Below are 18,388 nucleotides of genomic sequence, written 5' to 3'. Positions count from 1 at the left end.
CTCAAATGTTGCAATGAGATAAGTAATCAGTTAATAGGTCTGGAATTTGCTGGAGCAGAGCATTTCAACAGTTAGACTGTTTCCCCACAACCTCCAGCTCAAAACCTTTTGCCCTGCAAGTTGCTGAAAGTGAAATGACAAAAGAGCATCTGAAATATTGGTGAACAAGAGATGCAACCCCCAACTCCTTAACTAATTTCCTTAACTAATGAGATTTAAGGACTGAAAAAGTGACAGGAACTAAGTTGAGTCAAATCAGGTACAGAGAGAGAAAAAGAATTAGGAAAATAATTTTATTTACAGTATCTTTACAGTGGAGCCCATTCAGCCCATCCAGTCTACACTGGCTGTCTGAAAGAGCATTCCACTTAGTCCCACTCCCTTGCCTTAACCCCATAACCTTGCACATTGTCTTTTTTCAGGTAGCAATCCAATTCTCTTATGGATACCTCGATCAAACCTACCTCCACCACCCTTTCAGGAAGTTTGTTCCAGACTGCAGCCACCCTCTGGGTGAAAAAAATTTTCCTCACATCACATTTACTCCTTTTGTCAATTAATTTGAATCTGTGCCCTCTCATTCTTGATGTTCTCTTGAGTGGGAACAGTTTCTCACTATTTACCCTGTCCATACCCCTCAGGATCTTGAATACCTCTATTAAATTTCCTCTCAGCCTCCTTTTCTCCAAGGAAAAGAGTCCCAGCCTCTCCAATCTATCCTCAGCTACAGTTATTTATCCCTGGAATCATTCTTGTGAAAATTTAGAATTTCCAAAATCATCTAACAATTTACCATCTGTAGGAATGAGACTCCACCGTTTAAATTGTTCACTTTCTGGGCAGAAAGGTTGATAGTCATTGCAGGAACATAAATCTCCTCAAAAATTATACTTTCATGATTAATTATCCTAACTTTCTATTGCAGGTTTAACTGACAATGCGCAATTGCAGTCATTTCAGCAACTCTCAGGAGGTTAAGGGCTAGATGCCATTTTCACAAGGGTGAGAGTATAGTGGCACAAAGTCATCCAGAAACTGGATAGTAATTCACGAGCATCCCCTTCCCATCACAAGTTGCCAGGCGATTTACACATTAATAATGGTGAGTGCCATTAAACTCGCTGTTACTTTGGCCTAGAATCTGCTTTTGACGCAGGGATGTGTGCTGGTTTGGAGACTGGCAGAACTCCCCTGCCCTTGTAGTACTATGGGATGTTTTACATCTACCCAAACAGGCAGGTAGGGCTTGCTATAATATCTCAGGTATGCTTTTCTATATCAGTGTACATACCAAAAAGGTACAGACTCTATACTCAAGATTTATACAAAATGGCAGAAGATGGCTCCATATCTGACTGAACAAGGAGAAAAACTAGAAGAAAAAAAGGTACCTTTTCTTAGAACATATTGTTATGCTCCTTACTTTTCACAGAATCATTATGGTGTAGAAGGAGGCCTATCGGCCCATCATGTCTGCACAGGCTAAAAGCGTTTTTCCACTATTGTTGCAGAAAACTTACTCGAACTGAAAAACAGTTTTAAATACAGATACTTACTGTCTTTGGAAATAGAATCAGAACTGTAGGCACCACCAGCATCACACACAAAAAAATAAGCCAGAAGTTGATGTCATTGCGAAAGAGAGTAAAATTTGCTGTTTGGGAGGAATAGAAAAAATGTCACTTAACCTCAAGGGGCAAATTCAACATCAATGTGGAACAAACCTTTGTGCAAATACATGGCACCATTGTCATCACGTATGGTTGGCCAGCAAGGGTGCTTTTTGGTCAGTCACAAACAAGCCAATTTACAGAAAAACGAAAATCAGAAAATGCTGGAGATACAGATGTTGACTGACCTGCAGCATAACGAGAAATAACAGCTTTTAAAGTATTGCAGGTTGATGACCCAAAACATAATGGCCAAGATCTTACCGTAGGGCTAACAGTGAGGCTATTAGCACTCACTATTATAGAGTGAGCTGGACAGCAACTTCCAGTCCACTCAAAAGCCTGCAAAAAATCCATGGGTGGTTGTAAATGTAATGAATCACTGTTAACTGCAAAATCTGGGATCACAATTTTTCCCTTCGCAAATGCTGCTCAATTAATCCAGTTCCAGCATTTAGTGCTTTTATTTGTTTCCAGCATTTATAGCTTTAAACTATTTCTTAAATTGACTTGCACTGTGCATTCAATTTTCATCCAGTTTAGACAGACAATCTGGTGACATAACCTTTATTATACCAGATGGCAAAGCACTGTATTTAGAAGCTGCAGTATTGCTACACCCCATAGACACAGCAAAGTTTCTCTACTCTTGCATATCATTAGTGACGCGCAGTTATCACTTTCTTGTCAATATTTTAGGAATAAAATTATATTAATTGACACATTTTATCCACTTCAACTCTGGAAAGTGGAACGGAAAAGATCTAAAAATTAAGTAAAATTAGAGATATTGGTAATCTGGACCAATCCAAAATAGCTGCTTTGTTCCAATGAACAGTTTAACAGCAGTTACAACTTGCATTGCAATCACCATAACTAGACAACTAAAATGAGTAATACTGAAAAAAGACATTCTGTCAAAACTTTTTGTCTGGCACTCATCAGGACAATCGCAAGAATACCAATGTCAGGGAAGCAACAACTTTAAACAGTATTGAGATGAGAGTGCTGACTGGTTGGCAAGTGGTCTCTAAGTGGTAGAGGCGCAGCCATGGAGAACGCACCAGTTAATGGTGACTGACAGTTAAGTGCCAAGCATTGTTTGAAATTTAAACCAGGCAGCTTGACTCTGATTTGTCAATGAATTGCCTTGAGGAATGAAGCAGCAAATGGCCATCACCTATTTTGTTGAGCTGAAACATGCACAATGTGTGTACATGTTCTTTCTGCCTGCAAAGAACAGAGCTCCATGTATTAATATATGTAGCTTCCAGTACAGGGCCCTTTCTTCAGCAATACTCAAGCTCTGCATTACTAAATGACTACAACTAAAATTGTAACTAAACTTTAAACATCTAATACAATATTTGTACATTATACAGTCAACATGCTTTGTAAAAAGATATTGTGGACTGGCAGAAAATGAACCTGATGGGCCACAAGAATTTCCTTTCACCTGCACCGGTCCTAATTCAAACAGCCAGCATCATTCTCGTCTTATGCCACCTCACTGCCCCCACTAATCCTGGCTCATTATTTGCTGAGCAACTGCTTTTGTGGGGCGTAGGCACGAGCATTGCAGTAAGGTGCAACTTACCAAAATAAAGTTAAAGCACCTGCATGAATCAAAACTAATCGTAGAAATTGTGTTCTTACTAAGAAGAAACAGCCAGAACCAAAATGGCAGCACATCACCACAGATCCATAAGAACATGGAAATCCTTTTAGCAGAGAGCTGGCATAGCAAAGTAACAGAACCAAAGCTAACTGGATGTGGGAGGTGGGAAGGGTGGAAAAAGAAAAGGAGACATGCACACAGGCAACACGGAAGTATCGTGTCAATCGATTGCTTTGTTCCTCTAAAGTGACATCACTACTGTCAAGCAAGGAATGAGAACGCATACAATTATTTCCACAAAACAAACAGGTTCATTGATTTTCTCCTTCGACTTACCAAGAGGAGTAAAGAAAACGATTGATGCCACCAGAAATCCCAGCACCATTCCTACAAACACTACACAAGGTACAGGAATGCCAAAAATGCACCTAACCAGCGTCACAACCACACCACCAAGCAGTCCTGCTGCTATCATGATTTCTAACCGATCTGGGGGGGGAAAAAAAAGCAAGTCTTAAGGAGATCAAATGATTTCATAAAACTGGCATAACAGTAAGACTTTTAAGCAGGTGTACTATAAGTCTTTAGCACAACATATTTTAAATTTAGTGCTGTGTACTTGCTTTGTGCAATCCATTCATTTTAGAGTAATCCACTCATTTTACAGTAATATTAAATTGAACTTGCTACTCTGGTTCCGTTAAGATTTTCAATGCTGTTCTCCAAGAATTTTCCAAAAGAGGTTCCAACCTGTTTGCAGCAGCACGTACCATGTACAAGATGCAATGCAGCAACTCACCTCCTTCGACAGCACCTTCTAAACCTGCAACCTCTACCACTCAGAACGAAAAGGAAACTGATGCACAGAAATAACACCACCTGTAAGTTCCCCTTCATGTCACACACCATCCTTTCTTGGAACTATATCACCGCCCCTTCACTGCTGTTGGGTCAAAATCCTAGCTCTCCCTTGCTAACAGCACTATCTGGTGTAGGTACACCCACAAACTGCACTGGTTCAAGGCAGGGACTCACCAACATCTTCAAGGTCAATTAGGGATGGGCAAATTTTGGCCTTGCCACCGACATTCACATCCCATGACAAAATAAAAAGAAAACCAATCCACCAAGTTAAATCCAGTAAATTTAAGTTACCAACTTAAGGTCACAGCTAGCTATCTACTGCATGTGCTTCAACCTTGTTGGTTGTAGCTAGTCATGAGTAATTTTAGCCCGCTTGTTGCAAGAAGACCGAGTCCTCTGCAAATGCAAGGTTAATCCTGGTCTGTGGGGTTCCCTAGGCTGCTATTTAGAATGACTGAATGCATGGGCATGACTGAAATGTGTGTTTTATTTTAAGTGGAAAAAATGGCATCAGTAGTCACTGTACAATGAGACATGACCAGTCCCCATGATGTGTAGGCTTCAAAGTCTGAGTTGCTCATATAATGACAATATGGATCGATATGTACATTCTGCAACATGGTTGCAGAAGTATGAATACTTGCTTGCAGAATGGGGTTGGCCACTAACTAATCTTGTTAACTGTATTATGATAAGGTCCCTGCTAACAGCTTGACAAAATCAAGGGGTGGCACAAATTTGTATCAGTGGAAACAGCGAAAATATAAACAGAATAAAACACACATCTGGCATAACATTTAATATCTTTCCCGTCACCAGCTTCAGTTCACTGTGGCATATTTAATTACACTTTACAAGCATATGCAGCATTCCATTGACCAATCAGGTAAAATTTGTTGCAATACCTTTCCAAGGGTACAACGTAAATTTTAGTTGAGAGAACCAGCGTGATTATGACAGCTCATCTTATAGATAGCAAAAAAAAAACACATAACATTGAAAAGACAGAAGCACTATCAAGTGTTTGGTTGAACAAATTGGAAACTAAGGAATATTCAGTATATTGAAAGTTCTATTCCACACTTACTGATGAAGTTGAGTGCAGAGAATCGTGTTACCAACACAAAGCTTATGAATCCAAAGATCAAGAATCCAAAGAACAGAAATTCTACAAAAAAAAAACAAGTTAGTCTAGTTTAGAAATCCAATCTGGTCCAGTAAGAGGAAATATCACTCGCTTATCCATCGAGGATAACCATAATATCACAAAGCTGTGATCCAAGATAGTGCAAATTGCACAGTACTAAATGCAGTGTGCAACATCAAAACCAGGTTATGAGAAGCCTAAACGTTTATTAACTGGCTCCATTTAATAGTAACTGCATTAGGAACAATACAGAAGAAATGCTAGAAATACACAGCACCTCTATCATCTAGTAGGCAAGCATTTTGTACTGAGGCCTTTAGGTGTACAACATGAAGCATTCATTTTTCTATCCTTGTTTTCAGAGGCTAATTTGTAATTCCAGCAATTTTCTATCATTCTTGATTCTCAGTATCTGTAGTTTTGTTTTTTTTAATCTCAACTCTAAATTCAATAGAAGAGTGATACATGTAGAAATACCTTTCTTGGCCCTCTGAGCAAGAGCAGGAGCGGGAGTGGGAGCGAGTACGCGAGAGACTACTTGCTTTGAGAATATCAAGCATACTCCTTTATATTTAAAATCCTAGAGAAAAACACCCCGAAACCAATTCCATAATTCAAAATCTACAGGATTTTCATATTATAAAGGGAGGAAGAAACAAGACTTGAGGAAGGTGGCAGAAGATCTTCACTTTACACATATTAAAATGTGAAATCCAACCAGAAGGAGCAATATTTTAAGATATTAAACTCTTTACCTGCTTCAAAGATTCTATGGCCAATCAAACAGAGAATTAAGCCATAGACTCCAATCACTGTGCATAAAACCTGTACGTAGATGAAATTTTTATCTGTAAATCAGAAAAAAAAACCATTTAATTTCGATAGAACTAGTTGGTCCCCAATTAGCCAAAGATTTTCAGCGATGCTGCTTAATATCAGACGAAAAATAATAAAGTTAATACCAATAGATTTGTTTCACCATTGATATTGCAATTTGACATCCTGGTCAATACAACCAGTCGCAAAAATATGCTTCCATTCACAAATCAGAGTGAGATCTGTCAAAAAATTATTTAGGTCATTCCTCACTTATTGTATAGACAGCTTTAATAATTCTTTGTGGGTGAGAAGGTGGGGGAAGATGTTATATTATTCCAGGTGGAATATTAGTTTGTTGAACAAGGTGATGCGTAATTACTACAAGGGATTTTAATACAGTAAAGGATAAGTTATTAAATCAGCCTTGACAACATGTAATATCAACACCATGAATAATTCCCTTTTCAAAACAAGGGATGAATTGGCGAGGGTGGAGGGGTGGGGAGGTGGGGGAGGGGTGCAAAAGCAAGGTTATCAGCTTAAAAACTGCTTGATGGTAGGAGTCGGGTATGCATGTCATCATAAACTAGCTTGTGAGTGCAGTAATCAAAAAAGTATTTATTCTTTCACAGGATATGGGCATTGCTGGCTAGGCCAGCATTTATTGCTCATCCCCAACTGCCCTTGAGAAGGTGCTGATGAGCTGGCCTCTTGAACTACCGCAGTCCACATGGTGTAGGTACACCCACCGTGCTGCCAGGGAAGGGTTTCCAGGATTTTGACCCGGTGACAATGAAGGAACAGGGGTATAGTTCCAAATTAAATGCTGTGTGGCTTGGAGGGGAACTTGCCAGCTGGTGGCATTCCCATGCATCTGCTGTTCTTGTTCTTCTAGGTGGTAGAGGTCACAGGTTTGCAAGGTGTTGACAAAGGAGCCTTTATGAGTTGTTGCAATGCACCTTGTAGATTGTACACACTGCTGCCACTGTACATCAGTAGTGGAGGCAGTGAATGTTGAAGGTGGTGGATGGGTGCTAATCAAGTGGGCTGCTTTGTCCTGGATGGTCTCCAGCCTCTTGAGTGTTGTGGGAGCTGCACTCATCCAAGCAAGTGGAGAGTATTCCATCACACTCCTGGCTTGTACCTTCTAGATGGTGGACAGGTTTTGGGGAGTAAGAAGGCAAGTCAATTTCTGCAGAATCCCCAGCCTCTGACCTACTCTTATATCCACAGTATTTATATGGCTGGTCCATTTCAGTTTCTGGTCAATAGTAACCCCCAGGATGTTGATAGTGGGAGATTCAATGATGTAATGCCATTGAATGACAAGGCAGGGGGGGATGGTTAGATTCTCTCTTGTTGGAATTGGTCACGGGCATGACACAAGTGCCAGGCAATGTTACCTGTCACTTAGCAACCCAAGTCTGGATATTGTCCACGTTTTGATGCATATGGACTGCTTTAGTATCTGAGGAGTCATGAATGTGCAATGTTCAGCACCAATCATCAGCGAACATGCTCACTTCTGACGAAACAGCTGAAGATGGTTAGGCCTAGGACACTACCTGAGGAACTCCTGCAGCGATATCATGGGATTGAGATGATTGACCCCCAACCACAACCATCATTCTTTTTGTTACCAGCGGAGAGTTTTCCCCGATTCCCATCGACTCCAGTTTTGCTAGGGCTACTTGATGTCATACTCAGTCAAATGCTGCCTTGATGTCAAGGGCAGTCACACACCTCTGGGGTTCAGCTCTTTTGTCCATGATTGGGCCAAGGTGGTAATGATGTCAGGAGCTGAGTGGCCCTGGCACAACCCAAACTGCGTCAATGAGCAGGTTATTGCTGAATAAGTGCCACTTGACAGTCAACAACACCTTTCATTACTTCGCTGATGACAGAGTAGACTGATGTGACAGTAATTGTCCGGGTTAGATTTATCCCACTTTGTGTGTACTAGTGAACTGGAAGCTGAGATATTGGTCACAAATACATCAGAAGAAAGTTCAGCTGCAGCTGGATGACTGGTAAAGTTTAAATTGGGATACTGCATGAATTGTGGCTCTCTCCTCTCAGGAAGGCAATAATGCAGTTTGAGAAAGTGGGGCGACAGTTCACCAGGATGAAGGAATTTAATGATAATTATGAAACAGTATATTTGCTCATGTTGAGATTATTAAGGGTGATTTCATTGTGGTATTTGCTACAATGAATGGATTGTCAGGAGAGGTGGGAAAATAAACCTTCTCTTTGGCTGCTAATCTAGGGCAAAATTTGACCAAATAAGTAAATGTATGAAAAAAAATTCTTCATGCTAAAAGGTATTGTGAATATTGTGGAATGCAATGCCCTGGAAAAGAGTTATAATTGATTGGATGCTTAAAAAAAAATGGAGGCTGATATATACTTGGGAAGCCAGGAGGTTAAAGAGACATGCAGGACAGGACAGACAGCTGGATAGATAGATTGGCTGTGACTAACAAAATGGCACAGCAGAATTATAGGGAGAAACAACCTTGCCATGCTCCTTTATTTCACTCTTCCAGTTTAAATTGTCAAGTTTAACTTTTGCAGTTGTATGCACCTACATAAATATCATTCTATCCCATATATTCTAAGGATAGATTGCTAAATGTTTCAATTTATTTACACTTTAGAGTTTTCTATAGGTGAAATACTATCACCACATGGGAGATGAAATACTGTCATAGAGGTCTACAGCACAAAAAAAGGCCCTTCGGCCCATCGAGTCTGCACCGGTCAAAAGTTGAGATTATGCATATCTACTAATGTTAATTCTACCAGGTTCGTGTCGAATTCTGGTGAAACTTCCAGCGACCCAATATTTCTGCTTGTGGAGGTACCCAATTTCAACTAAAGTATTTCTGGAAACTGTTGAAGATTAGGTTCACCAACAAAAAGAGTCAGATCTATCGGAAAACCATATCTGCACTTGGTTGTCAAAACATTAAAGCTTGACGATAAATTGAAACACTTTGTAAAGGATAAATTTCAACACAGTCTTACTTGCATGTGGAAGAGCTGGAATCTCAATGTAAAAATAACCACAAAGTCATTAAAAAAAAAGCAAAACATTACTTCTACCATAAGAAATAAAAACCTTTGATAGAGCTTTGGGCTTACAAACAAACCATCATTTTGCTAAAGCAAACACAACATCTTAATCTTTACATCACAGCTGTCAAATTCAACATGAACATTTTATTAATATATTTTTGTTATATTAGTTATCTACCCTGTCTCTTCAGAAGGCTTGAATTGAACCTGCCCCCACATTGTTTCAATCCACTTTGACATTTTTTTTTGCAAAATACAAAGAAAATAATTGATCACGAAATGTTATTTTCTGCAATTTAAAAAATATATACTTTTAAGCACTTGGTGCCTGTAATATCAGTCAGGGTGCATGATTTAATCGCTCAATTCCCAAAGAAATTGCCTGAAATCCAAATTTTGGAGGGGTAGTTGTGTGTGTGTGTGTGTGTGTGTGTGTGTGTGTTGGGTGGGGGCGGGGGGGGGGGGGGGGGGAGTGGAGAAAGAAGAAAAAAAATTGAAACCCATTTGCTATTAGTAGTTTTAATAATTGTACTAATGGTTATAGGTAATGTTAAGAAACAAGAATATCTTCTAAGTTGCCTTTAACATTTTCAAAGAATGTTACACAATTGCCAAATCCTGCAAATATCAAAAGTAAAATGACTCTTTCATTCCCCTGGGGTCTCAATCTTATTGTCCGGCTTATCTGGCTGGGCAGACAGGTAACTTATCCGCAGCCATCTACCAATTCAAGTTCTCCCGCCAATTCTCCTTTTTATCTGTCATTACTGCACAATCCATGTTTGAAAAATGGTCATACATATGTGAAGTTATATTTTAAAACTATGTTTTTCCCTTACCTGAATTCTTACATTGGTATCCTTCGGAAGGCAAATTGCAGGCATACGTGGATACAGGAGCATAAGATGCAGAGGTTTTCAAATGAGGGTCCCTGACAATAACATTGTATATCACACCAGTGCCAATATATGAGTTTCCATAGATTATTGTCTGTTGGAACGAATTTACTGTGGTGATCTGTGGTTGTAAGAGGAAGTACATTGTCTTCAAGTATACCAATTAACTAAATTTGTGTACAATAAGAAATTTTTCCTTACCTTGTCTCAAAAATAAAGTTAGTCTTTTTTTAAAAACTGCATTTAGGATGTGAGGACAGTGCAGTTAGTCCTAGGTATAGGCAGCAGCACCCAAAGCTGGTGGTGTTTAACCACACTTCAGGCAGCGAGCTTGCCTCAATCTACAATACAAACGCCAAGTAGTATGCAATTCATCTGTATAGGATGAATAAATCTTCTGGTCTTGCAACCAACCTTGCAATTTATTTCCAAACAGTTTGTCCACTAAAACTTAACTTCTTGTCTAGCAAGGGAAACAAAAAAGATACTCATCTAGTCCCAGCATCACTACGCTTCCCCCCTCCCCCCACCCCTCATAGACCTGCAGAATTTTCACTCACCAGATAATTATCCAATTTTCTTTTGAAGGTTTCAATTGAAGTTGTCTCCACCACACTTTCATGCAATGCAAATACATGGCAGATGCAGTATAGCATGGATAATTGTGAAGTTATGGTAGGAAAAACAAAATGGCAGAGTATTATCTAAATGGCGATATACAAAAGGGCCCTAGGTGTCCTTGTACACCAATCACTGAAAGCAAGCACACAGGTGCAGCAAGCAGTTCAGAAGGCAAATGGTATGTTGGTCTTCACTGCAAGAGGGCTTGAGTGCAGGAGCAAGGATGTCTTACTGCAGCTGTACAGGGTCTTGGTGAGACCACACCTGAAGCAGTGTGTGCAGTTTTGGTCTCCTTACCTAAGAAAGAATATACTTGCCATAGAGGGAGTGCAGCAAAGGTTCACCAGACTTATTCTTGGGATGGCAGGATTGTTATGAGGAGAGATTGGGCCAAGAACAAGGGGTCAGTCTCAGATTATGGGGTAGGTCATTTAGGACTGAGATGGGGAGAAACTTCTTCACTCAGAGGGTGGTGAAGATGTGGAATTCTGTACTACAGAAGGCTGTGGAGGCCAAGTCACTGAACATATTTAAGAAAATAGATAGGTTTCTAGACTCTAAAGGCATCAAGGGGTATGGGGAGAGAGCGGGAATATGGCATTGAGATAGAGGATCAGCCATGATCATATTGAACGGCAGAGCTGGCTTGAATGACCTACTCCTGCTCCTATTTTCTATGTTTCTATTCTTGATCGCAATGACTTGCTGTGTAAAGAATGTTTTTCTCACGTCGCTATTGCTTTTTTTTTTGCCAATTACCTTAAATCTATGTTCTCTGGCTCTCAATCCTTCCACCAATAGGAACAGTTTGGCTCTATGTACCCTGTCCAGTCCCTCATGATTTTGAATACCTCTGTCAAATCTCCTCTCAACTTTCTCATCTCCAAGGGGAGCAGTCCCAGTTCTTTCTATCTATCAGCATAACTGAGGTTCGTCATTCCTAGAATCATGCTTGTAAATCTTTTCTGCACTGTCTCGAATACCTTCACATCCTAGCTAAAGTGCAGTGCCCAGAACTGGACGCAATACTCCAGCTGAGCACAAGCCAGTATTTTATACATGTTTATCATATATAGGTTTGCTTTTGTACTCCATGCCCCTATTAAGAATACCCAAGTGCCTGCATGTTTTACTAACCACTTTCTCAACCTGCCCTGAAACCTTCAATGATTTATGTCTCTGCTCCTGCACCCCTTTTAGAGTTGGACTCTTTACTTATATTTCCTCTCGTTCTTCTTAACAAAATGAATCACTTCACATGTCTGTGCATTAAATTTCATCTGCCACTTGCCCACCCTTTCCACCAGCCTGCCTACGTCCTCTTGAAGTTTATCACGATTTTCCTAAGAGTTCCAATGGTTTGTCATCTGCAAATTTTGAAATTGTTCGCTGTACACCCAAGTGTAGGCCATTAATATACATCAAGAAAAGCAGGTCATAACACCGACCGGAAGGGAGCCTTACTATAAACCTTTCTCTAATTTGAAAAGCAACCATTATCCACAACTCTGATTCTTGTCACCCAGCCAATTTTGCATCCATGCTATTACTGTCTTTTTAACTTCATGAGCACTAACTTTGCTGACAAGCCTGTTGTGTGGAGTTCCTCAGGGTAGTGTCCTAGGCCCAACCATCTACAGCTGCTTCATCAATGACCTTCCTTCCATCATAAGGTCAGAAGTGGGGATGTTCGCTGTTGATTGCACAATGTTCAGCACCATTCGCAACTCCTCAGATACTGAAGCAGTCCATGTCCAAATGCAGCAAGGCCTGGACAATATCCAGGCTTGGCAAGTGGCAAGTAACATTCATGCCACACAAGTGCCAGGCAATGATCATCTCCAAGGAGAGAGAATCAAACCATTTCCCCTTGATGTTCAACAGCATTACCATCACTGTATCTCCCACTAACAACATCCTGGAGGTTACCATTGACCAGAAACTGAACTGGATCAGCCATATAAATTCTGTGGCTACAAGAGCAGGTCAGAGGCTATGAATCCTGCAGCGAGTAACTCACCTCCGCATCCCCCAAAGTCTGTCCACCATCTACAAGGCACAAGTCAGGAGTGTGATGGAATACTCTCCACTTGTCTGGATGAGTGTAGCTCCAACAACATTCAAGAAGCTGGACACCATCCAGAACAAAGCAGCCTGCTTGATTGGCACTCCAACCACAAATATTCACTCCCTCCACCGACGTATAATGGCAGCAGTGTGTACCACATGCAAAATGCACTGCAGGAACTCACCAAGGCTCCTTCGACAGCACCTTCCGAACCCATAACTGCTACCACCTAGAAGGACACGGGCAGCAGATACATGGGAACACCACCACCTGTGAGTTCCCCTCTAAGCCATACACCATCCTGACTTGGAACAATATCACCGTTCCTTCACTGTCACTGGGTCAAAATCCTGGAACTCCCTTGCTAATAGCACTGTGGATGTACCTACACCACATGGACTGCAACTGTTCAAGGCTGCAGCTCAACACCACTTTCTCAATGGCAATCAGGGATAGGTAATAAATGCTGACCTAGCCAGCGATACCCACATCCATAAGCGAATATAAAAAAAATTATCGAATGCCTTTTGAAAGTCCATGTGCATCAATCAACTGCATTTCCCTCATCGATCCTCTGCTACCTCAAGAATCTCGAGTGGTCAGTTAAACACGATTTGCCTTTAACAAATCCAAGCAGGCTTTCCTTAATTAATCCATAATTGACCAAGTGACTAATAATTTTAGCTTGAATTATTGTTTCTAAAAGCTCTCCCACCACTGAGGTTAAATGGATTCACCTGTCCATGCTCAGGTAGACATAAAAAGATTCCATGGTACTATTTCGAAGACAGGCAGGGGAGTTATCCCTGGTGTCCTGGCCAATTTTTACCCTTCAATAAATATCACAAAACAAGGTATCTGGTCATTATCACATTGCTGTTTGTGGGAGCGTGCCATGCAAAATTTGGCTACTGAATTGCCTATATTACAACAGTACCTACAATTCAGAAGCACCTCATTGGTAAAGTGCTTTGATACAGCCTAAGGTCCCAAAAACCGCTACATTTCATAAATGCAAACCTTTCTTTCAAGTTACCGAGTAAAAGAAATCTACTGTAAGTAGAAATAAATTATAGGTTTTGTTCATTTCTGGCAAGTGCATGGCATGGTTTTGTCCTACTATACCTGTCACAGCTTAAGAAGTTTTAATTATTAAAAGCAAATGCCTTGAATTTATAGAGCACCTTTCACATTCTCAGAATGCTCCTAAGTGCTTTTTAGTCAAATATTTACTTTAAGTGCATTCACTTAATTTGCCTGCAAACGCAGCAGTTAATTTGCTTACAGCAAGGATCCACAAACAGGACGGGACGTAAGCGGACAGTTAATTTTTTTTTCATCAAAACTTTATTTTAACTACTAAAAGGAAAAATATAAATTTGGATACCATTTTGAGGTCAAAGTGACAAATATCTGATGTTTCATGAGTGGAAGTCAAAAGTTGCAAACCATAATGGATGATATTAAATTACCTTTATTCCATTCTTTTCTATCTGTTGTACAGATGACATTTTACTCATTCCTTTAGTTAGACTTTCCATGGTGAGGTCATTCTCAGGTAGAAAATACTGGTAAATATCGTAGGTCAGCCGCCATCGTGTGTGAACATCTGTCTTACCATCACAAGCAGGAGGTGACAATTGTCTATCAGATGCAAGCAAAAACATATGTGAATATTAAGTTAGCAGTACAAATATGCATTCAGAAAAATTGCTTTGAATATTCAAGACTCGGTCTTCAAAAGGACAACACATAGAAGCATCACTTTTCCACCTTTGCCCCTCCTACTTTGGAAGTTGCTAGCCAGGAAACAATGGAACTTAATTTATCTTATTACAAACTAATATAACCATTTCCCGAATGAGCACTCAGTAAATGCATCAAACCTCTAGCACCTAGAAGGACAAGGGCAGAGGGTGCATGGGAATTCCATCACCTCTAATTCATAGACCATCCTGACCTGGACATATATCAACATTCCTTCTTTGTCATTGGTTCAAAGCCCTGGTACCCTCTACCCAAAAGCCTTGTGGGATTATCTTCACAAAAAAGAGACGGCAACAGTTCAAGGCAGTGGTTCACCACCATCTTCTCAATGTCAACTATGGACAATAAATGCTGGCCTTGACAGTAATGCCCATATCCAAATAATGATTTTTCTTTGTTAAAATGCTACTAATGAAGAAATCAAAAACCTAGAAAGTCCACATAATGTGGCAAAACCTCTTTTCAAAAAGCCTAGATCGCTGGGATAATTTTATATCATGCAAGTCAAAAACTACTCTAAAAAGTGCATTTACACAGCTCTAAAGCATAACACCACGATTGCACAAGTTTCTAGCTAATAGCGAATGGCAACAATTTTCCTCGTTCCCATTTGTAAAACAGAAACAGACATCCAGTCACACTAAAAGCAAAAGAGTACAGGAAAAAAAAACTACACTGACTGAAAATCAGAAATGGATCACATTCGGAAGACAAAGCCACATCTATGGTATTTCCTGACTTACCTCACTGTGCCCAAGTTAGCTGGTGCAAACATAACAGCAGTTTCATATATATTGTACTTCAAGTGCAGGCTTGGATCATTTTCTAGGACAAACTCTGTGTTGCAGGCACCAGGTACAGGATCTTAGGAAGGAGGCGAAACATGATAAATCAGCGCTTATTCTACGAATAGAACATTTGTTGAATATTTTATGTTGCAGTTATCTTAGAACACTGGGGATGAAATTCAACTGTGGAAGGGGTGCAAAACAGCCAATAGCACATTGTGATTAGCAGTGAACAATGTATGACACACTCATGAGAACTAAGGTTTTTTATCTCTTACCTTCCAAAGTATATTTTTTACCTTTGGGTACAACTACCCAATTTGGAAGGCGGGAGGTAAAACGCCTCAATTCTCACGAGTATGTCATACATTGTTCATTGCTAAGCAAAATTCTTGCTCAAACAGCACCAGCCATTCATTACATTTGTACTTGCCCACAGACTTTCTACTGGAAGCTGCTGTAAGCCAACTATTCAAAAGCACAGCACTCTCTAGAGAGCATCGGGGACCAATAGTGTTGTCTCCCTAACCAGACTGAAGAATTGTTAATGAGCAGCGCAGAATCTAAAGCAGGAATATCACTGAGAATAGCGCGTTCAATGTCAAAGATAAAAGCAAAATACTGCGGATGCTGGAAATCTGAAACAAAAACAGAAAATGCTTGAAGGGGGAGATGAAAGGGTTAAAAGACTAGAACAATGGGTTGGGAAGAAGTTTTGCTAATCCACAAGCAGCTCTGGGTCACTGAAACAAGGTCAAGGCGCCTGTGTACACGCCTTGAATGTAATTGGATAACCTGATCATGCGTAAATAGGTTCAGTTGGGTAGAGGTAGTAGAGTAAGAAGTGTGTCAGTTACTGATTCGATGTATTCAAGTGTACTGTGATAAGCAAATAGCACAAAAGTAGTGAATGTAATCAATCAGGGAGCTGGATGCCATTCTGCTGAATGGATGGGGCTCCCCTGCATATGCTTGAATAAAACCAGTGAAAAGAAACGAGAGTCTCGTGTGGTCGCTGCGGGATCTGAGGGTGCTTGAACTCCCTTTCGGTGGTGTGGTCGGCAGGATTCGCCCGGACCTCTGTGAAGACGGAACAATGATCTGGTGAGTATATTTCATTTGAAAATACTCTCAGGTTGTTCGTGTCAGACTAGAATGGTGGTCTAATAGGGCGGATCCAAACTTTAGGCCAGAGACTCAAGTGGGTGGGGACGATTGGGCCCCGGGTCCACGAGTAAAGTGGGACAATTGAGTCCTGGAGGACAACTAGATTCCTGTTAGGCACCCGATGGTTGTGGCCAAGAAAGCTGAACGTGAGTTCGTTGCAGAATGGGGAGGTGAGGGAACCACGTCCCTTCACCTCGCCCAGAAGCATAAAAAGCTGATCAGCAAAATGGAACAAGGTTGGCAGCCAAGCGATTCACCACAACATTCTACGAAGTGGTGAAAAGCTCAGACAAGTGATAAAACCGACAAGGTTACAATTCTTATTCTCAGTCTGTATTTGCAACAAACTAAATTAATAATGGAAACATCTTGGACAATGAAAAGTGTAGCTCAAACATTCCAATGTTTTGAGTATAAGGTTCGAGTTAAGGTTTCTGGCAAAAATTGCAATTTGAAGGTATTGTAAAGATAAAACAGGGTTTGCCTTCGTTTGAGATGAAACCACCTTTGTACCCCCTTGCAGACTAGTAGGGAGTAACTCCTTTTCACCAGCTTCCAAGCTGATTGATACATACGAGTTACATTGGCTCATATGAGTTGGTATTCTAAAATTGAGGGGAAAAAAAAGTGTCTGAAATTCAAAACGATTCTAGGAAAATCACATGGTCTAGGTGGTTCCAATGGATAAAAAAGGAGTTTCTTTTGAAGAGGTGAATTAAATAGGAAAGGAAATCTGCATCCCAACAACTCTGTTATTTGAATTTGGATTAATCTTGAGATGTGAAAAGTGCAGTGTAATTTAACAGGCTACTTTTGAATAATTAGGATGCTATCTAAGGTAAAGAATGCGTTGATAAACAATTGGGGCTTTTAATCTGGATACAAATCAATACACATCAGAAAGAGGTCGTTTTAATTTTGATAGTGTAAATTACAGTTCTTACGGTTTGGTCCCTGATAAAGTTATCAAAAGGGAATTTTTAATTTAAAAGATTTGGCAACAATTGACAATAATTCAAATGCTGCAAGCTTTTGTATTTGTAAGTCTATTCCCAAAACATAAAGTTAAGCTCAAGACCTTGGCAAAGTTTGGCAGAAATCCAATCTTTGGCTGAGTTAATGAATCTGGGATAATTCCAAAAAAAAAAGGGCCAGACACAGTTTAGTGGGTCACTTTTGAGACAATAACATGTTGTTTGAGAAGATAAGGAAGCAAAACATGTCAAAGCCGGATTTCTGTTTTAAAATGCTATAAGAATACTTTATTGGACTGTAAAGTCTCTCCAGACAACCTGAACAAGATCAGATGGTAGCTATTGCATGTGTAAAATGGTATGAGGAAAGGATTAAGGGTAGGAGAAAGAGTTAGGGAAAGAGGACACAATATACAAACTGTTTTAAGGGAACTGAATTTGATAATCTGGCCATCACCGGAGACATTGGAACCACACAGGGGGAGATAAGCAAAGATCTAGAGTCAGGGATCCCCATTGACACGGAATGGTTAATATGGCCTAAAGAATAAGGAAACATTTTAAACAATCAATCAAGACAATAGTGAAACTGACCTCAAGGGAATCTTAGGATGATCATAGTTTTACATCTTAAGTTTTTTTTCCCTCTGACTATGTGGAATCTGTAGTTGAGGCAATTAAAGGGTAAGGAGAAATAACACTTAACAATTTACCACAAGATGGATACAGGTAAAGGGAAAGCCAGAAAAAGGTTAAATAGATGTATTACTGACTATATTAACTTGCCTGCAAGCTACCACAAGTAGGACCACCGGATTCACCCCATTCGAGTTAATGACGGGTAGGGCCGTGCAGCTACCCGAGGGTACCATAGTAGGAGGAGGAGATGTAGGACCACTAAAGGGAAG

The 18,388-nt window shown here is 40.2% G+C and overlaps 1 protein-coding gene across 1 annotated transcript in view; it reads right to left on the bottom strand.

Annotated features, from left to right (window-relative positions):
* Window positions 1–18,388, bottom strand: part of LOC144685011 (transmembrane 7 superfamily member 3-like) — a 34,618-nt gene that overhangs the window by 3,810 nt on the left and 12,420 nt on the right. Inside the window, exons 4-10 of the mRNA XM_078549528.1 lie at window positions 15,295–15,415; window positions 14,257–14,428; window positions 10,039–10,216; window positions 6,055–6,147; window positions 5,240–5,320; window positions 3,625–3,777; window positions 1,557–1,654 (exon numbers count right to left, since the gene is read on the bottom strand). Of these exons, the coding sequence (XP_078405654.1) occupies window positions 1,557–1,654; window positions 3,625–3,777; window positions 5,240–5,320; window positions 6,055–6,147; window positions 10,039–10,216; window positions 14,257–14,428; window positions 15,295–15,415 (896 nt within the window). The remainder of the gene's footprint in view (window positions 1–1,556; window positions 1,655–3,624; window positions 3,778–5,239; window positions 5,321–6,054; window positions 6,148–10,038; window positions 10,217–14,256; window positions 14,429–15,294; window positions 15,416–18,388) is intronic.

Source organism: Cetorhinus maximus, chromosome 9 (genome assembly GCF_964194155.1).
Source record: "Cetorhinus maximus chromosome 9, sCetMax3.hap1.1, whole genome shotgun sequence".
In the NCBI taxonomy this organism is placed as follows: domain Eukaryota; kingdom Metazoa; phylum Chordata; class Chondrichthyes; order Lamniformes; family Cetorhinidae; genus Cetorhinus; species Cetorhinus maximus.
This window is presented reverse-complemented; position numbering and strand designations above follow the sequence as displayed.